Source organism: Rhinolophus ferrumequinum, chromosome 8 (assembly GCF_004115265.2).
Source record: "Rhinolophus ferrumequinum isolate MPI-CBG mRhiFer1 chromosome 8, mRhiFer1_v1.p, whole genome shotgun sequence".
NCBI lineage: Eukaryota > Metazoa > Chordata > Mammalia > Chiroptera > Rhinolophidae > Rhinolophus > Rhinolophus ferrumequinum.
In genome coordinates, this window is record NC_046291.1 from 52,073,053 (window position 1) to 52,098,151 (window position 25,099).

The 25,099-nt window shown below is 40.1% G+C and overlaps 1 protein-coding gene across 2 annotated transcripts in view; it reads right to left on the reverse strand.

The window, feature by feature from the left end:
• Window positions 1-13,089, reverse strand: part of RAPGEF4 (Rap guanine nucleotide exchange factor 4) — a 278,945-nt gene extending 265,856 nt beyond the window's left edge. The window contains exon 1 of one of the 2 annotated variants that reach the window (XM_033112741.1): window positions 12,808-13,088. In XM_033112741.1, coding sequence (XP_032968632.1) covers window positions 12,808-12,872 — 65 coding nt within the window. In that variant the 5' untranslated portion in view covers window positions 12,873-13,088. Of the gene's footprint in view, window positions 1-12,807 lie in introns of both variants that reach the window. The other variant, XM_033112740.1, reaches the window with a different exon arrangement.
• Between the last annotated feature and the right edge of the window lie 12,010 nt (window positions 13,090-25,099).

The window sequence follows — 25,099 nt, forward strand, 5'->3', positions numbered from 1 at the left end:
TATTAGAAAAGAGAAAAAAAATTGATTATCTAAATTTCCACTTTAAGAAGCCAGAAAAAGAAGAGCAAGTTAAACCCAAAGTAGTAGAATAAGGGAGAGCAGGAGGGGGGGAGCGGACACCAACGAATCTCTCAAACCATAAAGAAAATCAACTAAAAGTTGGTTCTTTTCAAAGATTAACAAAATTGAGAAGCTCCTAACAAGACTGATGAAGAAAACAGAGCAGATACAAATTACTAGTATGAGGTATGAAGGAGAACATCACTACATATCCAAAGACATTAGAAGGATAATAGGGAATGAATACTATGAACAACTCTATGCCAACAAATTTGATAACTTAGATGAAATAGATAAACTCCATAAGACAACTTATCAAAACTGACTCAAGAAATAGAAAATCTGAGTAATCCTCTATCTACTAAAGAGATTGGATTTGTCATCAAAAAACTTCCCATGAAGAAAACTCCTGACCAGATGGTATCTACAAAAAGTGTTTGTTTGTTTTTAAATAACATCAACATCACGTAGCTTTTTTAAAAATAAAGGAATTTAAAAAATAGAGGAAAATAAAGTTTTCTGATTCAAGGAAGTTATTCTCACTCCTTCTGTTCAACGTTGTTCTGGAAATTCTAGCCAATACAAGAAAGCAAAAAAAAGAAAAAGAAAAGACATCAAGATCCAAAAGAATAAGTAAACTTCTAGTATTCACAGACAAGCTCGCTATATAGAAAATCCTGAGGAATCGACCAAACAACTATGAGAACTGAATAACTTGCCCAAAGTTACACCATTAATAAAATCAAAACTAGAACAGTCTGGCTCCCAAACTCTTAACCCATATACTAGGCTCTCTACTTAGAGAAGATGTAGCTATACTTGCATTAGCCCACAAACAGAGCCATTACAATAGGTCCTTGGAGCCTCATCAGACGATTTGGAAAGAGAGGTTCGAAGTTAAGGTGACTTAACTTTGTCAAGTCACATGGCTAAGGAGTGGAGGTGACAGAATCTGAACCCAGGTCTGGCTGACCCGAAAACAAAGCTGATCTTTCAAACACCATGTATTCCAGATTGGAAGCAGAAAACAATGAGAAGATCCAGATCCAGATGAATAAAGCCCTGAAATAAAGCAGTAAAATATAAAGGCCAAGAGAAGACTTGGTGACGGGTTAGGTATAAAAAGGAACACAGGACAGGGAAGACACAGGTAATATCAAAGTTTTGAGAATGAAAGTAGCAGAGTCATTAATAAAATAGGAAAATAAAGAGGAGACACTAATGGAGAGGAGAGTTAAAGTCAGTTTCGACAACTTGAGTATCGACTTGTTGGATTACGAATAGTTTTAACAGCAAATGATAGAAAATCTAGCAAAGAGTGGTTTCTTTGGGTGTGTTTTTTTTCTCCACAAAACAAAAAATCTGAAGGTAGGCATCTATTGATCTAAATTCAGCAGCTGAACAAAGTCAGAACAGGAGTCTGTGTATTTCCCAGCCCTTCCTTCTGAGATTACAATATGGTGACCATAGGCCCAGGTCTCGGGTAGTAATTCCAGGCAGAAACAAGAGAAGGGGGTATCAAATACATGTGTCTTTTATTAGTAAAGCAAAAACTTTGCCGGAAGCCTCTAGTAGACTTCTGCTATGTCTCATTGGTCAGAATTGTGTTACATGGACACCTCGCCTCAAGAGTTTTTCCCCAACCTCTATAGCAGAGGTATGTGAAGGAAAACAATATCTGCTCCATAATATTAATGGGACATTAATGTGGAAATATCCAACAGAGACAAAAATGCATCTGGTCTAAAAGATAAACCAAAGATACAGAGTTTAAGTAATCTGCTTAATTAAAGCACAGAAAATGGATGGGTGCTCCAAGAAAGAGCACGTGTGAAGAGAAAGGAGGATAGTAACAACATTTTGTTTTTCTTACTCTACAGGGGAAGCAAGCGGATGCACATGGATTCAGCTGAGTAAACACAGCACCCCGGTGCCTCCACTCTAACCAGTCAGCTTGTGTGATTTCATCTGTTTGGCTGAGACTTTCTCCATCATCCTCCCCACCCAGTTATTTCTATCCTCTTTCTCTTTCCTCAGTATTTCAGTACTCCCAAGGTGGTCTCCCCTCTATCTGTGAATTGAAGATACTGGAGGGAAAGCTCACTCTTCACATCCACTGTCCAAGATGCATGAAGATAGATTTAAATCTGACTAAAGAAAACCTAGCTGCCCTGGATCTGGGAAGGTGGTCCAGGAGAATAAGCAGCTACTATGGAAGGGCTATGAAATCTTATAAATCCCTAGGAAATTGGAACTGAAAGGGATCTGCCAGTCCACCCTCATTGGAGGAGCCAGAGGTCCATTTAGGGGAACCCAAACTAATACAAGCAGGCAAGATCTCCTTTGCTAAGGACTACTTTTCATCTAAAGACTCTTTCATGTTCCAGGGCTGTGTTTAGGAGACCATGTTGCAGGGAAAAGCGTGTGGTGGACCAGTCACCCTTCTCTCTGGCCCACTGCTTCATGGGTACATACCCCTCCATGTGCCTCCCATCTGAGGGATTCCAGCCTGCTGAAACTTTCCTGTCCTAAAAATCCTAGGGCAGGTAGAATCAGCACCACAAAATTTAACTCTGATTATATATTAGGTTATGTTGTCCTCTAATTGCTCCACAAATATATGCTATGTGCTCCCATGTATTCAGGGATATAGTAAGATGTCCCCCAAGAAATTGCAGATAAGATAGTTGCCAAGCATTAAACTTTAAAAATATTGCTCATTTCCTAAAAATCTCTCAAAGGTTCACAAACCCCAAAAAAGCAGCATATGGCCTTGGCATGTCACATACCACTTGCTAAGCAGTCCCAAGTCTGGCACTAGAGGCAGCTAGCCTCAGTTCACAGTTTAGCCTCTCTCAGGAACCTCTAAGCACACACAGCACAGCTAGCAATCATCTGCAGATCATTTTGTAGCTCATACCAAGTAGCCCCGGGCAGGGCACAGGCAGCAGCCAACCTTAGCCTGAAACAGAGCCCCTCCTAAGACGCTCCAGAACAACACACCCAGTGACCAGTTTCAGACCACACCAGAACACCATCTAATCACTTCCACAAATGACACACCAAAAAGACACACTGGGCAGGAACCAGAGCCCTGCTAAAGTGAATCCTGCTCCATAGGATCAGCCCCCTGAACAATAGCTCCTCCACTGCAGTCATAGCCAGTCCTCACAATCAATCAGCCTGAAGGTCAGTCCCTTCCATTTACATGTTAACAGCAACGAAGGCTCAACTACAACAGGAGGGCACACACAACCCACACAAGGGACACACCTAAATCACCCAGCTCAGGTGACCAGGAAGACTGTGTCACTGGTCCCATGGGACACCTACTACCGTGTTTCCCTGAAAATAAGACCTAGCCAGGCAATCAGATTTAATGCGTCTTTTGGAGCAAAAATCAATATAAGACCCGGTATTATATTATATTATATTATATTATATTATATTAATTATATCATATAAGACCCAGTCTTATATTACAGCAAAATAAGACTGGGCCTTATATTAATTTTTGCTTCAAAAGACGCATTAGAGCTGACTGTCAGGCTAGGTCTTATTTTTGGGGAAACACAGTACATAAGACCACTCTACCATGACTGAGAGATATAGAAGCTCTATCTAACATATAGAAACAAACACAGGGATACAGCTAAAATGGGAAGACAAAGAAACATGTTCCAAATGAAAGAAAAGAACAAAGCTCCAGAAAAAGAACTAAATAAAATGGAGATAAACTACCAGATGCAGAGTTCAAAGCATGGGTTATAAGGATGCTCAGTGATCTCAATGAGAACTTCAAAAAAGAGGTAGGCAGCATTAAAATGGAGATTAAAAAAACATAAAAAAGAACCAGTCAGAAATAAAGAATATAATAACGGAAATGAAAAATACATTAGAGGGAATAAATAGTAGATTAGATGAAGCAGAAGATCGAATCAGCAATTTAGAAGATAAGGTAGCAGAAAACACCCAATCAGAACAGTAAAAAGAAAAAAGAATCCAAAATAATGAGGATAGTTTAAGGGGACTTTGGGACATCAAGTGTACCAACACAGGGGTACCAGAAGGAGAAGAGAGCAAGAAATTGAAAAACTGTTTGAAGGAATAATGACAGAAAACTTCCCTAACCTGGCAAAGGAAATAGACATAGAAGCACAGAAAGTGCAGAGTCCCAAACAAGATGTACCCAAAGAGGCCCACACCAAGACATATCATAATTAAAATGCCAAAAGTTAAAGACAAGGATAGAATTTTAAAAAGAACAAGAGAAAAGCTGTTATCTACAAGGGAGCTCCCATAAGACTGTCAGCTGATTTTTCAACAGAAACTTGCAGGCCAGAAGGGACTGGCACAAAATATTCAAAGTGATGAAAAGCAAGGACCTACAACCAAAATTACTCTACCCAGCAAAGCTATCATTTAAAATTGAAGGAGAGATGAAGAGCTTTCCAGACAAGAAAAAAACTAAAGGAGCTCATAACTACCAAACCAGTTGAAGGGAATTCGTCAAGAAAAAAAAAAAGATAAAAAATATGAATAAAATGGCAATAACTACATATCTTTCAACAATTACTTTCAATATAAATGGATTAAATGCTTCAAACATAAGCATTTGCTGAATGGATAAGAAACCAAAACCCTTACTTATGCTGCCTACAAGAGACTCACTTCAGATCAAAAGACACATACAAACTGAAAGTAAAGGGATAGAAAAGATATTTCATGAAAATGGAAGAAAAAAAAAATCTGGAGTAGCAATACTTATACCAGACAAAATGGACTTTAAAACGAAGTCTATAACAAGAGACAAAGAAGCACCCAGTAGTCCCACTTCTATGTATTTATCTGCGGAAACCCAGAACACTACTTTGGAGGGACACATGCATCCTTATGTTCACTGCAGCACTGTTTACAACAGCCAAGATATGGAGGCAATTTGGGTGCCCATCAACGGATAAATGGATAAAGAGGTGTTACATATATGTAATGGAATATTACTCAGCCATAAAAAAGAATGAAAAAATAAAAAAGAATGACTTGCCATCTGCAACAACATGGACGGACCTAGAGGGTATTGTGCAGAGTGAAGTCAGACAGAGAGAGACAAATATCATATGATTTCACTTATATGTGGAATCTAGAGAACAGGATAAATGAACAAACAGAAACAAGCTCATAGATATGAAGAGCATTTTTATGGTTGCCAGATGGGGGTGTTGGGGGGGTGGGTGAAAGGGGGAAGGGGATTAAGAGGTACAAATTGGTAGTCATGAAGATGTACAGTATAGCATGAGAAATACAGTAGTATTATAATACTATGTATGGTGTCAGATGGGTACTGGATTTATTGGGGTGATCACTTCTTAAATTATATAAATGTCTAATCACTGTGTTGTACACCTGAAACTAATATAACACTATATGTCAATTTTAATTAAAAAATAAAATCTGTTAAAAAATATATTGGTAACATCACAAAAAGAGATCGCTTGATGTTACATGCCTCATGATGAAAGTATATACCACTTCTGGGAATATTGTTACCAAAAAAATCATATCTAAATCTGATCAAACTCTAAATCCAAATACAAATTTACAGGAAACATGGGAGACAGACGGACATATTAAAAGACACCATGGGGTATAATTAAAATTCAGACTGTAAAAAACAGAAAAATATGTGTTTCTTCAACAAACTTGTTATAAGGAAGAAAAAGAGAGAGATAGAATGAGAACACAGAGATGTTTTTGAAGACTTAAAGACATGATTTGGATCCTGCTACAAACTACAAAGAAGAAAGTTATGAGATAAATGGAAAAATTTGAACACTGACTGGATATTTAATTATATTAGGGTACTAATGTCAAATTTTTAATATGTAAAAACAATACTGTTTTCTTTATAAAGACTCCTTTAGACTCATTTTAGAGATATATACTGAAATATTTACAGATAAAATAATACTATGACTGTGATTTACATCAAAATAATCCTGGGGGTAGGGGGAGGTGAATGGGGTATGAATAAAACAAGACTGGCTACAAGCTGATGATTGTTGGAGGGAGCAGGGGGAGGTACAACAGCAGGGGGAGGTACAATCATACTGGTCTCTCTTATTTTTGTACATATTGAAATTTTCTGTAACAAAAGTATTTTTAAATGATAGATTAGAATAGAGGCATGCAATGCCATTTAAAAAAACTTAGTATTCACACAGAAGGAACAGCAGAGGCAGATGTTGACAGTGCCCATTCACACACTGTCCAAAGAAAAGGGGACAAGTGAAAGCACATGCCTACAAAGGTTGCAGATGCCACTCCATCCGTGAGGAGGAAGATGCATCTGGCTCTCACCCTGATTCCATGAGCACCTTTTATGTCAGGGCATTGCGCTGAAGCTGGCGATTAAAGAATGAATAAAATACAGGGACTGACATCGAGTGATGCAAAAATAAAAAGTAAATCAGCAATTACAATGGAGTCTGACTTGTGTGGTTATGGTGTTGGGCAAAGTGTGCTATAGGAGTACATGTAGTGGTCATCTAATTGGAAAAGGAAACAGCCGACGTGTCCGAAAGTGTTCCCAGAACTATCTTCTGATTATAATTCAATTCCTGGGCTCTGTCGCTCTAGGAAGAGAATGAGCTGGCCAAAAGTTGTAAATGTCCTCATCTCCTGGCAGCTTTGCTTCTCATTGTAAATGCACAATATGGACTTCTCATAATAATTGGGTTTCCCATGCAGCTTGCCTAGAAGGAATGCATTAGCCAAAGTATGTGTGTCCACTTCTCTGACATTATTTTCAAATTCATGAACTGCCTTTCTGATGTTTATAGTCTCTGAGAGTTTAGTGCCTGTGTATCTGTCCCTGAACAATGTATCAATTCTTGATGTGCTGACAAATCAGGATTCAGAGATTACAAGACCAGACCTGAATGCTGAGAATTCACCAGAGTAATGTCATCCCTTGGGACCTGCCTGGGGACACGCCAGCCTTCCCCAGCCTACCTTCTGCTCTGCATGCTTCTTTGATCTTCTCTATTCCTCAGGGGTGGGACCATGTCTGACGTTTCTTTGATGTCTTAGTCATTCTCTCTCACCATGTCTGCTACAACGCATTTTGGTTTTTAATAAATTTGTTCCTTGATTTCTTTCACTCTCTGCCAATCACATCAAAATAGCTAACTCAACATTTATTTGGGGATTAAGTCACATGCAAGGACACTATGTTAGGGGCATTTTTAAAATGAAACATTAATAATTTTTAAAATTCCTCAGCTGTTTCAAAAGACGTCAACCAATTTTATTTTTTTTTTTAACATATCCATAGCATGTTAACCTCATTTTCTGCTTTGGCCTATGATCACAAGTGGTCCTCAAATGAGCTAATCAACTGAGGACCTCCCTCTCAGCTATGGAAAAACAAGAAACCAAACACTGTGAACTCCTTCCTAAATGAAGACAATTTCTTTCATTTCTGGTGGTTTCTCTGTCAGTCACTTAGGTAATTCTTTCATCTATAAGATGGGAAGGCAAATTTTTCTTCAAAGATCCACATAGTAAATACTTGTTACTCCACCCTGCCACGGTAGCATGAAAGTAGCTGTAGACAATATGTAACCAAAATGAGTGTAGCTATATTCCAATAAAACTTTGCTTATGGACACTGAAATTTCTATTTCAGGAATCCTGAAATATTCATCTTCTTTGGGTTTATGTCCAATCATTCAGAAATGTAACAAGCATTCTTAGCTCAGGAGACACACTGTCAGATCTGGCCCATGGCTATAATTTGCCATCTCTTGCTTCATACTCATGAATATTGATGATCATTCACTATGCATACGACGTGTGATCAAAAAATACAGTGACTATTTAAATTTTTAAAAAATATATTACAGTGAAAGGCACATTGCCATTAATCCCCCTCAAAATAGACCCCCCCACCCCCGCTTTGAACACACTTATCCCATTGTTCTTGCCACTTTCTGAAGCAGTCTGGGAGTCCTCTTTCAAGAGTGTCTTTAGTTGCGCTGTCGTGGCTGCCTTGATGTCCTAAATTGATTCAAAATGTTTACCTTTGGTCATTTTGACTTTGGGGAAGAGCCAGAAATTGCACGGTGCCAGATCTGGTGAATAAGGTGGATGAGGACACACCATAATGTTTTTATTTGACAGAAATTGCCATATACCAGAAGTGATGTGTGACATGGAGCCTTTCCCGTTGTGATCACAAAATACGGTGAATTCTGCCACCCAGTGCCATCCAACGGAAAGGCAGGGATCTTCAATATGGGAAGCGGCACACTGAACCTTAGTAACAGTGTGTGACAAGTTTCAACTTGTTCGGTGCAGTCAGTGAGGTGTGAGCTACAGTTGAAAGAAGGTGTGTTTTAAAGTGTGCCATAAATCACCCTCCATCATGACAACGCTCCGTGTCACACATAGCTTTTGGTATGGCAATTTCTGTCAAATAAAAACATTACGGTGTGCCCTCATCCACCTTATGCACTGGATCTGGTACCTTGCGACTTCTGGCTCTTCCCCAAAGTTAAAATGATTCAGGACATCGAGGCAGCCATGACAGTGCAACTATAGACACTCACAAAACAGGGCTTCCAGAACTGCTTCAGAAAGTAGCAAGAATGATGCGATAAGTGTGTTCGAAGCAAGGGGGAGTATTTTGAGGGGGATTAATGGCAATCTTTCACTGTGATAAATTTTTTTTTAATTTAAACATTCACCATATTGTTTGATCACACTTCATATGTGAATATGTGTGGTCCCTTCATAATACTCCCTTACCAACCATAAGAATTATTACTTATAAATGGCTCTTAAATTCACAGGTGGCAAAAATCTTATGGTAAAAACATTTTCACTAAAATTAAACAATGGTCGGTTTTCCTGAAGAAGAAAGAATTCTGCCCGAGTTGTCAGTCTTCAGATTCAAAACTGCAACGTCAACTCTTTACCGGAATCTCCAGCCTGTGGGCTAGCCCTACAGATTTTGTATATGGTACTCCCCACAATCTGATGAGCCAATTCTTTAAAATAAATCTTCCAGTGTCTTCCTCTCTCTATCCTATATATCCTTCCTCTCTCTGTTTCTCTGGAGAACACTGACTAATACACACTAATCAATCTTTCATTAATCAAATTCCTTGTTAGAGTTAGTAATTTCTCTTAAACTTTCTCTATGCATGTTATTGTGTGGTTTCTGTCTCCTGACTGGACCCAAGTGCAATGCTCTTGCAAGTATACTGACAGCTTACAGGTCTATGAGAGAAGTTTCTGGTGATACGGTTGGGATCCTGAAAGACACCTTTGAGTCTCAGGAGGTGTTTCATATGTTTCCTGTGTGTCCATCCCTGTTTATGTTTTTACTCAGTTTCTGGACATCTTGGTTAGAGGTGAGGTGGGCGGGTAAGGGCCAAAAAAAAAAAAAAATTAAACAATGGTCAACACACCAAAAAAAAAAAAAAAGACATTTTACATATCTTAAATCCTAAATAGTGGCTACTATGTAATACATTTCTAGTTACCATCCCTGCTCAGGAAGAATTTTAAGATCTATGAGATAGTGGTAGGTTTGTTTTGCTTTAACAATATGTCTGCTGAGACTTTTTTTCAATATCTGTTTGTCCATCCAATTGTTCAATGCCTTTCTAAGATTAGTAGTTGTACACTCTTGTCTCCTCAACCCCACCATCGTCCAAGAACTTGGATGCCTGATATATAAGCAGCTTTGGATTTTCTTTCTTCATCCTAATCCAGGTATCTACATGTTTTTCAACCCCCTTTCCCACATGCAAGTTTATATAGTATTTGTCCTGTCTATGATAACTTTCCTGGCACGCCTAACAAACATTTCTAAGGCTTTATTTTTCTCATTTTGTGTGTTTCTTTAATTGCATACTTCTTTACTCCTGCAGATGTTCTACCTTAAATCCCCTTAAATCCAACCTGTGGGGCCTCTATTTCTAGCTGTCTCCAACAGTTGCTACCTGTATGATGCATATATCTAACCTACATTTCCCAGCTATGGAAAAGGTCCCAGCATCATATCTCCAAGTCATACATAGGGGTTCAATGTACCAATCCCTCTTTTTTTGTATATACCTGGAAATGTCCATAATTAAAAGTTTAGAAAAATAGAGCGTATTTTCCTGTCCTCTAGATTTGGTCACAAGAGGACTTGGTGGTTGGGAAGATGTTAGCGCATTTATATGCCACTCCTGTGTGTGTCTGTTCACAGTGCTCCCTCTGCCTTGTGTGACCTCCCCAAATTCCCTTTCTGATAAAATTCCCCTCAAACTCCAAGGTCCAGGCAGGAACCCGTGAGAAGCATCCCTGGCAGAGCTGCCAACTGCCTCCTCTGCATTCCCCAAGCACTTCATACATCTCCATTAAAGCACTTATCGCATTGTGGTTAGTTGTTTATGTAGCTGACCCACCTTCACTCACCCCCCAAGTCAATCAGCAACTCTCATCTTTTTTTTTCTTTTCTTGCATTCCCAACGCCCAACACAGTGCCTGGAACAGGGCAGTAAGATGCATTTCTCAGAAATATTAAGGGCAGTATCCTTCTAAGGAAGGACTTCAGGGGGCTTTCCCAGCCCATCAGCACTCTTAATCTTCACCCTTCTCTAAAAAATTAACAGATAATCTAAGTGAAAATGCAACTTCAAAACAAGTCCCTCTTACAACGACATTGCCGGTCCTAAACTGAATTCTAGCTTCCTTGCTATGGAAAATGCAAGGTTCTCAACACCAATACCTACATGACACCTAACGCATTTCAAAGAACTTTCATCATTTTTCCCCCCGTTCGATCCACTAATCCTTAGTAAGAGAGCTCTAATCTTGCTTTTCAGACACTCAGGAAATAAAAGTAGCATGTCAGAGTTGGTGGCCGCTCTGGGCCTAAAAACCTTAACTTATTGATTTGTCCATTCTCCTGCACTCCACAAATGGTAGGCTCAGTATTTGTGGAGGGCTGTTTTTTGTCCCCTGGTAGAGTTTCTCCCCATTATGAATGGTGGTATTTGATTGTGGCACTATGTTCTAAAAATTCACTCCGAACAAAATCATTTGGGCAGATACACATTTGAAAAGATGGAGTCAAACATGCCCACTTGTGTTAGTATTGCTCTATGATTTTGCTATGAGTACTTATTGACTAAAGGGTTTCTAGTGAATTACTGACTGTTCCAAATATGGCCTGCCATGCACTCTGGAAATAGAAATATGGAATCTATTATCTTAAAAATTCACTCATGAGGAAGTACTATTATTTATAGGTTAAGTACAAGAGGCTTGATTTTCTCTTATAATTCACCTTTGCTAAACTATTAAATTTAGATTACATACGACATTAGCAGGCTCTTCCCTTATACGTAATTCTGTATGATTTAACCATCACTTCAATTCTCTTACTATTCCTTCCACATAACTCTTCTATTAGTACATATCATTTTAGACATAAACAGGGCACTGCCTGCCAAAAAAATCTTGCTACTGTGTGATAACTGAAAGTAAAGATTATTTTCAGATACATAGTTATTCAAATGAGCCACATTTAGCTTTTCTCAAATTAATTTTTTTTCAACAAAGGCCTCTAATAGTGAAGTATGCAGAGCACATCATACTTAAGATTTTCAAGTTTGATTTGGCTATAAATCTGCTGATGGTAAAAATCTCAATATGGCAGAGTGCAAAATATTCCCCACAAATGCATATAGAGATATCATGCAGATGGCTGCAAGATATGAATCATTGCCCTGCTGCATCAAACTCGGAAACGCAGAGGCAGTCCACTGTGCATGATTTCTTGCTCAGTTCTTAAAAGTTCAGATGTATTACCTTCTAATCAGGGTAATGAACTATAATTGCTAACATACTATGGTATGTAATGTTTACCGCTAAACCCACAATCTGGACTAACAGAAAATTATGCTGTCAGAGCCTGGAAACATTTACAGTCTGTTGTAACACACAGCACCTCCTTATATACAGCTGTCATGGGAAGTTAAAATGCTTTATGGTTTTGATTTTTTAGAGTAAGGGTCTTTTCCTGAGAAGCAAGTAATAAGACGAAAGCCGTCTCCAGAGTGACCTTCCTAACACAGACCTTGAAAAAGCGACTGCGGGGGCACAGGCTGAGAAGGCACCTGACAGCACTGGGTCCCTCACACTTTGCTTTCAGGAACAAAAAAGGAATGTTACTTTCCACCTGCCTTTCCCCCCACCCCGCCTTAAAACTTAAATTTCATTTACTCCTAGTGGTCTGAACAGTTAGACGAAGGTATGAATCTATTCTTCTGTCCGCTGATCCCAAGAGAAAATAACCCCCCAGCGGAAAGCTGAGCCTGGAGTCTCAGGGCGGTGGGTAGGGGGAGGCAGGAATAGGTGAGGGAGGGGCGGGGGGCTGGAGAGGCTGGCGCTCTCCCTCCCCCACCCACGCCCGCACTGCACTACATTTTCTCCACCTCACCTAAAAATTTCGTGCAGGTGATGCCCCACGAGAAGGAGGGATCTGAGTCCCCGTGCATCCCGGCCGAGGCCCCTCAGGCCCCTCCCCCCTCGGGAACCCTCTTCCCCGCAGCCAGGCAGGCTGCGCCCAGGTATGGGGCTGCGGCTCTGGGTGACCGTCCCCGGCTCTGGGTGACCGTCCCCGCGGCGGTCTCCCGGCAGGGGCGGCACCGCAGGGCCCCAGCCCAGTGGGAGCCCTCCCCGAGCTACCTTTTATCCAGGCAGGCGATCCACTCGGCGGAGGAGGAAGAATGGGCAGCGTGCGCAGCGACCATGTTGGGCAGCAGTATGCGTGTCCCTGGCCGCAGCGACCTCCCGCGTTCGCTCTGCCTCTGCCTCGCCCGCCGCGCGGACCGCTCCTCCCGGCCGCCTCGCAACCCGCAACCCGTGCGGCTGCAACAGCCGGCTCGGGGCCTGCAGAGCTGGGTGGAAGGAGGGGACCAGAGGGGCGGGACGTGGGGACAGGGAGGGCCCTAGCCTCCTGCCGCTGCACTGCGGAGCCCGGGGGTGGGGAATCCAGCGGTCCCGCCCACCGCGGGGAGGGGGCTAGGTGGTGACTGAGTGGCTGGCCACCTGCGACAGGTGGCCGCTGCGTCTCAGGAAACCTGAGCCCCACCCCTCGCCTCGGGCCTCTGAAGTGTGAAGGGAGAGAAGACGCCGAGGGTGGGAGGGTGGTGGGGGAGATGTCAGTGTCTATATATTTTTCATACAGCAAATGCCACTAAAATGGCTGCTGCCTCTGTTTCCTTAGAAATCCATTAGTCTTCCTCAGCAGCTGTCAAAACTTGCTGGTGGTTTCTTGCTCACCTTTCCTGTTTCCCCTTTAAAAGGGGATGGAGAGGAAAGCTATGATGGCTTGGGATGGGAATACCCACAGTGGTCTCTGAATGTGGAATCCAGGGGACTTCTCCTGAAGGGTGAGGAAGGGCTGGGATGGAATGGACCCATAGTGCCAGGCATGGATGGAAACAGGAAAGGTTGGCCAGTGGGCCAGAATCGTGACTGCTGGTGTGTGAGGGGATGACAGACTGGTCTCAGGCCTTGAGCCGTGGACCTGCTTGGGCTTCCATCACCTGCATGATGAAAAGAAACACAAAAGAATGGGGAGTAGTAGAGCCACAAACCAAACTGAGGTTTAGGATCCCAAGGGACTTGGGTTACCTTGGATGTTTGGCCACACACGCCATTCTCTCCATGACTTGACTGTGGAATGGTCTGTCTACTGTCTGCCTCTACTAGGTGTGCACAACAAATGCTATGCCTAGAAGTTGTTTCGTTATACTCTGCCAAAAATCAAATTATGCTCTGATGGTTGGTTGGGAATTTGGGGACAAGTTAAATTGTTTGGACTACTACCAAGCGCTGTTTTGGTATTTATGGTGTGCATTTGGTGATATACAACAGAGAAAGAGACATAGCATTCTTTCTTCACCTTTTTTTTTCCTCTCCTACCATTCTCTCACTCCCGTTTACAGGAGGTTCAAGGAGACTGGAGTGAAAGACACAGCATGTGCATTCTGGCATGCTTGTACACTAATAAAACTCCTCCAAAGAATTTGCCATTTTCCCTCTGCTCCATAGCCAGGATCTGGTTTAAGACCTGCCATCATTCCCTCAGCAACAAACACCTCCCTGCTCAGTGCTTGTCCCCCAGTTGACCTCTATCCAGTTCGTTTGCATCATGTTTAAGATGAATAATGTTTGAAATGTTACTACACTATGTAAAGATTACCAAAAGCATTTATGTTGTTGCTTTTTATGATAGAGGCATGAAGGAGGAAATGAGTCTCACATATTTGTTAAAATTAATGTAGAAAGGCATCAAAGAGCTTCTGAGAATGTTTCAAGGTCACCAAATTCTTTCTCAAAATGCCTTTACTCAGAGAATGCTTATAGCTAAGGAGCTAGAGGAAAAAGGGACTGCCTATAACCTGTCCTTACCAGAGGCTCCGAGTTGCCCATAGTTTTTTGGCCATGATGCTAATAACAGTCACCATTTATTGAACATCAGCTGAGTGTCAGACGCTATGCAGAGTTCTCTGCATAAGTTATCTCATTTACTCTTCAAAACTGTCTATGAAAAAGAGCCAAAAGGGTAGATATCCAGGCACTACTCCACAAGAAGGGACAAATATCTCTGAAAATGTAATGAAATAGAGAAAATTACGTTTATCATTACATTCATAGGAGTGTTGATTGGGTTGGAAGGAAGATTCTGACGAACTACTTGGAGTGGGAGCAAGACCCCAAGTTGTCCAATGTGTATTTTAAGAAGCGTAGGTCTAATGAACTGCAAGGGGTATTTTTTGCATTGCTGTGTGGTGATCCTGCCTTTCCTCTAAATAGAAGTTGAAAAATTATTTAAAGAATATCCTTTTGAAAGAGCACCAATGATCATTAGCTAAACCCAGAGCCCATACATGTCTCCATCGAGCCCTGGAAGTAGCTTCTAGTAACTCCAATATATTCACCAGGACACCGAGCCTAAGGAAAGATTGACACCTTGCTCACAAGACCCCAGCTACTGGAGCTGGGTACGGGCGGAGGGGTATTGAACCCGATTCGGGTCTGAGTCCAAAGTCCTTGCAACTCCACTGGTTTGATCAATAGAATGAAAGTAGAAGGCATGCCAAAAATGTCTGCCCAGATGATAAGGACAAAACGGTTATAACTTTTTTTATGTAAAAATAGGAAAACTTGAAAGGAATAAGGATAGATGAGATCCTTGAAATGTCAGGAATAGCTACACTGTTCTACAAATTATTCTTGTGGTGTGAAAGGGATTTCATTGTTGGTCAGGAAATACAGAAGAAAAGGAGAAGCTGTTAATGATTGTCTTATGAAAAGAAAGAAAATAATGGATTTTGTTTGGTTTTGAAGGGAAAGACAAAGAACCAAAGAATATTTATACTTGCACTTTCGTTAAAAGAACATAAATCAAGCTGGACCAAAAAAGATCACATATTGAATTATTCCGTTTATATAAAATGTCCAGAAAAGGCAAGTCTATAGACATAGAAAGTAGACTAGGGATTGGCTAGGTCTGGAGGAGTAGGAATGAGAAGTGACTGCAAATGAGCCTCAAAAAATATTTTTGGGGTGATGCAAATGTGCCAAAATTGGATTGTGGTGATATGGTGCACAACTCTAAATTTAACAACAATCATCAAATGGCATATTTAAAAATGAGTGAATTTTGTGGTGTGCAAATCACATCTCAATTAAACTATCAAAAGTAAATAATAATTAAAAAAAATAATAAACCTATCATAGGGGAAACAAAGAACATAAATTGATCATTTGGGGAGAAATAGAAGAAAAAGTAAAAATTACCCATAATTCTACCACCTAGAGATATCACTGCTAATATATTAGTGCATTTCATTCTAAATTTTCTATTTTAAAAAGATACAATCACACATATACCCATAAACACATGTATATAACTAACTACTTACATTCAGTTCTGTATAGATGTGTATAGACACATGTACAACAATCCCCTTTTATCTGCTGTTTTTCTCTGTGCAGTTTCTTTCCCAGGGTCAACCACAGTCTGAAAATATTAAATGGAAAGTTCCAGAAATAGACATTACCCTTAGTAATACTTTCACTGATATATCTCCTCAGGCAAGGGAAACAAAAGAAAAAAATAAACAAATGGGACTGCCTCAAACTAAAATGTTTTTTCACAACAAAGAAAAATCATCAACAAAACAAACAGACATTCTAATGAATGGGAGAAGATATTTGCTAATGATACAACTGATAAGGGGTTAATATCCAAAATTAAAAACTCATACAACTCAACACCAAAAAAACAAACAATCCAATTAAAAATTGGGCAAAGAACATAAAGATGGCCAACAGATATATGAAAAGATGCTCAACATCATTAATCATCAGAGAAATGCAAATAAAAACCACAGTGAGATTATCACCTCACACATGTCAGAATCAATAAATCATCATCAATAAATCAACAAACAGCAAGTGCTGGCAAGGATGTGGAGAAAAGAGAACGCTTGCGCATTGTTGGTGGGATTGCAAACTGGTGCAGCCACTATGGAAAACAGTATGGAGGTGCACCAAAAAATTAAAAATAGAACTACCTTATGACCTAGCAATTCCACTCCTGGGTATTTATCCAAAGAAATCCAAAACACTAATTCAAAAAGATATATACACCCATATGTTTACTGCAGCGCTATTCATAATAGCCAAGATATGAAAACTACCAAAATGCCCATCAATAACTGAATAAAGAAATTGTGGTACATTTATACAATGGAGTACTACTCTGCCATAAAAAAGAATGAAACATTATCATTAGCCATAATATAGATGGACCTATAGGGTATTATGCTAGATGAAATAAGCCAGACTGAGAAAGACAAATACCATATGACCTCACTTATATTTGGAATCTAAAGAACACAATATACGAACACGCAAAACAGAAATAGACACATAGGTACAGAGAACTGATGGTTGCTAGAAGGGAGGAGGAGTTTGGGGGAATGGATGAGAAAGGTGAAGGGATTAGGAAGTACAAATTGGTAGTTGCAAAATAGTAACAGGGATGTGAAATACAGAATGGGAAATATAGTCAATAATATTGTAAAAATTATGTACAGTGTCAGATGGGTACTAGACTTACCAGTGGATCACTTATTAAATTAAGTGATTATGCCTAACTACTATGCTGTACACCTGAAACTAACATAAAGTAATATTGAATGCCAACTATAATTTAAAAAATATAGTCACAAGATGTAAAGTACAGCATAGGGAATATAGCCAATAGTATTGCAATAGCTATGTACAGTGTCAGATGGGTAGTAGACTTGGTGGGGTTATCACTTTGTGAGGTGTGCAAATGTCTAATCACTATGTTGTTTTGTACACCTGAAACTAATAAAAAAATTGAAAAACTAGACATAGCTGAGTAATTACACTTAAAAAAAAACCTCCAGAAATAAACAATTGGTAAGTTTGAAAGAGCACACTATTCTGAGTGGCATGATGAAATGTCCAAGTCATGCTGCCCAGGATGTAGATCATCCCTTTGTCCAGTGTATCCGCGCTGCCACCCGTTAGTCTCTTAGTAACCACGTTGGTTTCTATAGGTAATGGAAAGCACAAGAGCGCTTGAGGTAGCACAGTGCTTGTGTTCAAATAACCTGTATTTTACTTTAAAATGGCTCCAAAGTACAAGAGTAGGGATGCAGATGAAGGCAATTCAGATCCGCCAAAGAGAAGCCATAAAGTGCTTCCTTTAAGTGAAAAGGTGAAAGTTCTTGACTTAAAAAAAAAAAAAAAAAAAAAAGATTGTATGCTGAAGTTGGTAAGATCGGCAGTAAGAACAAATCTTCAACCCATGAAATTGTGAAGAAGGAAAAAGAAATTTGTGCTAGTTTTTCTGTCACACCTCAAACAGCAAACACATCACATAGACATTTTATCATATCACATCATCACAAAAAGGACGAGTACAGTACAGTGAGATATTGAAGGAGGGAGAGACCACATTCACATAACTTTTATTACAGTATATTGTTATAATTGTTCTATTTTATTATTAGTTATTATTGTTCATCTCTTACTGTGCCTACTTTATAAATTAAACTTCATAATAGATATGTATGTATAGGAAAAAACAGTACATATAGGGGTGTCAGCACTATCTGTGGTTGTGGTTTCAAGCATCCACTGGGGGTCTTGGAATTATACCCCATGGAAAAGGGGGGACTACTATATTCATAGACTTGAATACATTAATATTTTAATACTTTTCTACTTGGAAGGGAAAAAATGCTTTATATGTTTAAAAATCCTCATTAAAACTTTTACTGGCTACAAAATATTATGCTGTATGGATAAAATCTACTTAAACTATCTTATTAAGAAATGATTGACGTATAATGTTATATTAATTTGAGGTGTACAACATAATGATTCATTTGTATATATAGTGAAATGATCACCACAATAAAAGATGTAGTTAACATCTGTCACCACATATAGTTAACAAATTTTTCTTCTTGTAATGAGAACTTTTAAGATCTACTCTCTTAATGACTTTCAAATATACAATCCTGTATCATTAACTATAGTAAACTATCTTTTGAGGCTTATTTTTCTCATTGTCAAAAATATTTCTGCTTAAGCCCCTTCTCTAGTTTAGTGAATTCTTGCTCTGAGAGCTAAAGCTCTCCACTGAAGATCTCCAATGAGATGAAGATGAGAAGTTACAAGACCCAGGTCTGTTGGTGTCCATTATTACTGGCTGTAGAGTCTTGAATGAGTTACTTAATGTCCAAGTTCCATTTTGTTCACCAGAGCAGAGGCGCAAAGTTCAGAATTTGGAGACAGACAGCCGAGTTCAAATGGCAGCTTCATCTTCTACTGTTTGACTTTAAATGAGTTACTTAGTCTAAGACCCTGTTTCATCACCTGTCAAGTGGAGAAATTAATGGCATTACACATGAATATGTTTGTAGGACATTTAGCACAAGTGCCGGATATATAGTGTGTGCATGGTAACTCTTAGCTATTATTATTATTCTCTGTGCAATGCAGATAAATTGTATCTGCCTTCTGCATGTCACAGAGACCTAGTGACAATCGAGATCACTTACACTACAGGGCCTTGGCATTTGTAAATTGAAAATTTTGACTGTGTAGAATACAAGGGATGGGTCTGCCTCCCTGAGAAACGCTAAAGCTTTCCAAGGACTATTTTAGACTTGATCTCATAATCTCTTCTCCATTCACTATATGTCTAGCTCTGTCATTCTTCATGTGAGAGCTACAAGCAAACACTACTGGGTAGTTATTACAATATATAGACAAACAGCACAGTGACAGAAGCAGGATAGGCCCCTACATTGTTCCATCCCTGGGAATTCTGTCATAGACTGCGCATTCACTCCTATCTGCATGGGGGGAGAATTCTTCACCATGTTTTAGGTACCTCACTGGAAGGCAGGTTATAAAAGCATATCCATCGCTCCAGCTGGTGATATAACCAATTCATTGATGAAGCAGTACTTCTGGGGTAAAATTATAAAAGCAATTTTAATGTTTTCTCTCACTGTTCCTTCAAACTTACTCAGTGGAGTTAATTCTACCCCTGCCACTGGATATAGCTTTTTTGGTCACTTATAGGTAAAAGAAAGCACTAGAGTCTTTTTATTAGAATGTCCAAATCAATATATTACCAAATACTTTAATCTTTATTCAAAGGTAAGAATTCTCTCCTCCTCCCCCATCTAGAGCTGGTCAGAGGCAGGTTTCCAGCCTTTAGAAAAAAAGGATGTTGTCGGCCTCTCTTTTCTTTTGCTCATCTCTGCCCCTGCTTAATACCTGCTGGTTTTTATCCTTCTAGGATCAGAGGCGCAGGGAAGGACAGCAGAGAAAAGGAAGGCGGGAAAGATCTTTCTTGACTGGGACAATTGTAAGATAGCATCAAAGTTTCCAGGCGTGGTAAAGGTGTCAAATCAGCTGTTTCTCTCATGGGTGCTTTCAAGTATTCTTGGGTAGCCTCCCTGCTGGCCCTCTAACATAGGCAAGTGCTACTCTTGACTACCTGCTTTCCATTCAGACGTGGCTTTCCTGAGGTCCCCTCCAAACTGCCTTTCTGTAGGAGTCCCAGGTTTTCCTCTACCCACACACCCAGCTGTCTTCTCCAGCAGGACTTAAAGGGGCTTCAGGAAGATTCTCTCTTGTGTGTCCACAACTAGTCCACAGAAACACTCATGCCCACTTTGCTCCAATAAACGTGAGAGTGCAGACCAGTCTTAATAACAGCACTTCTTCCCGTTACCAAAGAAGCTCACCATTCCCTCTCTCCTAATCTTTAGATTTCCAGGGTTGGAGTCAGAAATCAATCCCCTGTGCCCTGACCATAGGTACCATTCTGAGTGGCCAACTGAAGCCTTCCCTTCCCTACCTTTGGTGGGCGGAATCATAGCACAGCTCTCACCGAGAAAATACTCCTCACAAAATCCTCCCTCGGTGTCCATTCCTAGACACTTTTATTTCCTCTGTTGGGTGAGGAGTGATAGACTCATAAAATTGGTCTTTGGTATTTTGGTTGAAAGTCTGCATCTTGGCACCTCATTTTGGAATTTCTTATCTATTTTTTTGGTGCCTCAGATGAAATTTGCAATTTAGCCTCTGTGACAGGCTGGTGAACACTGAGTCAAGTCAACTTCCTTCTCCATACCCTCGACATTAATTTTTATTCAACCAAGACAACTGTCGTACCAGGCTATGTACAATAGCTGTAAAGGGCTATTCGCCTGGGAGTTGTAAGGAATACTACCACAATCATTAGGAAAGTACTAGAGCTCACGTGATCCCTTGAGCTTTTTAAAGAAGAAATGCGTAATTAAAAAACCTGATCAGAAGAAGCTCATTTTGTGGGTTATAATTTAAAAAATCTTTGCGGTTTTGATTTAATACTTTGAAGATGTGTCAACTTGGGAAGACTATATTTAGATTAAAATCTTAAAACAACGATAAATGGAGATAGGAAAGTAGCTAAAATTTTGTTTACAGTAACATAAATTTTTTAACATTTTATCAGTAAGACAAAGTCACAAGTGACCCATATTTAGAACTCTAATACTTACGTTACTAAATTAGGTATTATTACATTTCTTTGTGAGTTCTAGAAGCAGAATTGTCTGTCTTGATATTTGTATCATGATGGCAGGTAAAAATCAATTAGAGAGGAATTAACTATGTAATTTTAATTGTACTTTAGCTACCATATTTCCCCAAAAATAAGACCTAGCTGGACAATCAGCTCTAATTCATCTTTTGGAGCAAAAATTAATATAAGACCTGGTCTTATTTTACTGTAATATAAGACTCGGTATTATATTATATTATATTATACCCAGTCTTATGTTACTATAAGACCAAGTGTATGTTATGTTATGTTTGTTACGTTATGTTATGTTTTAAAGACTGAGTCTTATATTAATTTTTGCTCCAAAAGACGCATTACAGCTGATTGTCTGGCTAGGTCTTATTTTCGGGGAAACACAGTATATTCAATTTGGGGGTACTGGAACTAAAGCAAACAACAAAACATCATGAAGCAAGAAAGAAATAGGTTTGGGGTTATCTAATGACTGCCTTCCAATTTCCACATTCACAAAGGATTAATGTAAAAGTTTACGTTGTCAGTTTTTATACTCCCTATAAAGAGGCTATTTGCAATTAAAGTTTACAGAAAAGTAAATTAAACAGTCAAGAGACATAGTGAAAACGAAACTTCTTCCTCCTCAAAAAATTATTCAGAGTTAAAATTTATGACTTAACTTATGGAAACAAGTCCTAAAAGAAAAGAAACATCTTTTGCTCGGGAAATAAAATTGTATTCTAGAGAAGCATACTGAGCTCTATAAAGAAAACTGGTAGTTATTTGTGCTAGTTCATGCAACATATGAACTCCCTGTCCAGCAGGGAGTTGGCTATGAAAGAGCTTACATGCTTCACCTGGTTGGTCACATTTCCAGAAGGAATAATTCCTCGGGGGAACCAAGAGTGGTGAAAATCATTGATATGCAAATCACTCTGATCCAAAGTAGGTGTGAACCAGGTTCAACACTCCAACCTCCACCCGTGCCAAAGTCTTCCTTACCAAAGGAAGTCTGCTCCACATGTGAAAGTGTTCTGTCTGCCACCTCTGCAAGTTGATAAAGTGACAGTAATGAACTTGGGTAAATAATTTGGGATGAGGTAAATGTCACTGGATCACCACTGTCTTAGGCCTGTTTTCTCCTGGAATGTATCCATTTTGGTGAAATAACAAGCAGCCATTGCTTTTTAAATATTGTGTGAGAGTAGCTTAGTATATTACTCAACTCAAACTCTCTACCTGTTATTATACACATTTTCACATTAATAGAGAAAATTGCCATAAAAAACAACTTTGAGTAAATGACAGTCACCCGGCATTTGTTACAATGTCCTTTTCATCTATAACCCAATATTGTCTCCTACGTATTTCAAAACTAGATTACTTTATGTAGTGGATTCCACAGTGAAAATAAACCCAGAAAAAAGAGAATGTGACTAAAAATCTTATTGATTATATTAAACCAAGAGCATGCTGAAGTTGAAGGAAGTAAAACAGAATTGTCATCTAAAGTGAGACCGACATAAAAGTCTTGGCTGGGTAATAAAACAAAAAGGAGTTGCAGTCTTTTACTTAGGTGGCACCAATTTTCACATAAAAAAATATGGTGGTGCCGCACTACTAAAGCAGATACATTTACTGGCATTTCTGGATTAAAAGAACTAGTTGGGTTCCAGAAGCAGAAAATAACTCTGGAGGTTTAGGAAGAGGTCACTAAGCAAAGACTCAAGAGCGCAAGGGGGACCACACCCCTCAGCCCTCCACATTCACGTGAGATTCCTCTTCTGTCAGCTCTTTCCTCTCTGCCTGATGACCCAGAAGCCTCACAGCCCTGATTCTGGCAGCTCCTCACCTCCTCTGGTTGCTGCACAATTGAAACCCTGGAAATGGAGCCTTCCCTTCAGGAGAGCCTGGGCTCTGACCTGCTTATGTTAGGCTGGTCTGTGCCCAAGGTAACTCCATTGGCCTCCACTCAGCTACGCCCCCAACAGACTGTGGAGATTCAGACTTTTTCATTGCTTACACCCATATTAATTCATCTAGTCATGCAATTCAATACATGTTTATTGAGCTCCTACCATGGGCCAGGCACGGTACTAGGCACGGAAGAAGGAGCGGAGAACAAACAGACAGATTTCCCACTCACATGGAATGTTGTGGTGGTGGGTAACACGAAAGGTAAGCAAACAAGCTCATACATATATCATATGTCCAGTGAGGATCAATGCTATGAAGAACAATTAAGCCAATTATGAGAACACAGAGATAGAGAGGGGGCTTCTATTTGGTATGAAGTAGTGAGAAAAGGCCTCCCGATCAGGTGACATTTGAGCAGAGCATGGGACCCATCTACACACCACCTGTCTCATTCTGAGTCTTGTGTTCCTCCCCGGCTGCTAACAGGCTCCATGCCGCCCCTTGCAATTGCCTGCCATCCGTCTAGGATACCTGGCTCCTCTCTCCACTCCTGTCCCCAGACTCAGCTCAAATGCCAAACTGCAGGGCCTTGTTTCCTGAGCAACTGCGAGTGGGGCTGAATGATGCAATTCAGAAATGCAGAGAATTTAATTCCCCCTGAATGAACTTTGACCAGTGGGAGACTGGTCATTGGAGGAGATTGGAGAATACTGGGCAGACAAACTTCCTCTCCCTGCTTCCCTCTGATGGACTGTCCCAGTACACAGTTTCTCCATCAGCTTGTGTGGAGTCGACCTGTGTGACCAAGCCTGTGTGCTCACTGGGCGTTATGGATTGGATTGTGTTCCCCACAAAGATATGCTGAAGTCTTAATCCTGGTGCCTGTAAATGTGGCCTTATTTGGAAATAGGATCTTTGCAGATGTAATCAAGTTAAAATGAGGTCATGAGGGTGGGCGCTAACCCCATATGACTGGTGTCCTTATAAAAATAAGGAGAAGATGGCCATGTGATGTTGGAGAGAGACTGGAGTGGTGCATCTACCGCCAAGGGACACTAAGGACGTCCAGCCAACTCCAGAAGCTGGAAGAGGCAAGAAAGGATCCCCCTACAGATTTCAGAGGGTATGTGGCCCTGCCAACATCTTGATTTTGTAATTCTAGCCTTCAGAACTGTGAGATAATAAATTCCTATTGTTTTAGACAACCCAGTTTGTGGTACTTTGTTACTATAGCCCTAGGAAACTAATACACTCAGTGACCCGCTGTGTTGGATTGACCTCTCAAAGAAAGCACTAATAGTCCTTGCCTGGGGCTCTGTTTTCCAGAGAACAGTGACTGTGACAACCACAGACCTGAATACAGTGAAGAAGGTATGAGGTATTAGGAGGTGGGGCTTTTGAGGACAGAGATTACAGGCAGAGGGAAGAGTCAATGTAACGGCCCTGCCTGAAGTGGCAACATGACTGATGTGTTAGAGAAACAGGTCAGAAACCAGGGAACTTGAACAAGGGGAAGAGTGTCGAGAGGTGAAGTCAAAGAAGGAGCCAAAGCCACCATCCGAGGGCCTTATAGACCACATAAAGGACTTTGGATTTCTCTAACAATACATTATTGAGATATAATTTACATATAGTAGTGAAATGAACAACTCTTAAGGATATGGTTTTATGAAATTTTTTTTAATATTGCTAAGGTCTGAATGTGTACCACAGAATTCATATGTTAAAACCTAACCTCTGCCCCTAAGGTGACGGTATTAGGAGGTAGGGCTTCGGGGAGATGATTAGTCATGAGGTTGGGCCATTATAAAAGAGGCCCCAAAGAGCTCCCCTGCCCCCTTCTGCCATGTGAGGCTACTACAAGAAGGCTGTGATCCAAAAGTGGGCCCTCACCATGCTGGTACCCTGATCTCAGAGGCCCAGCCTCCA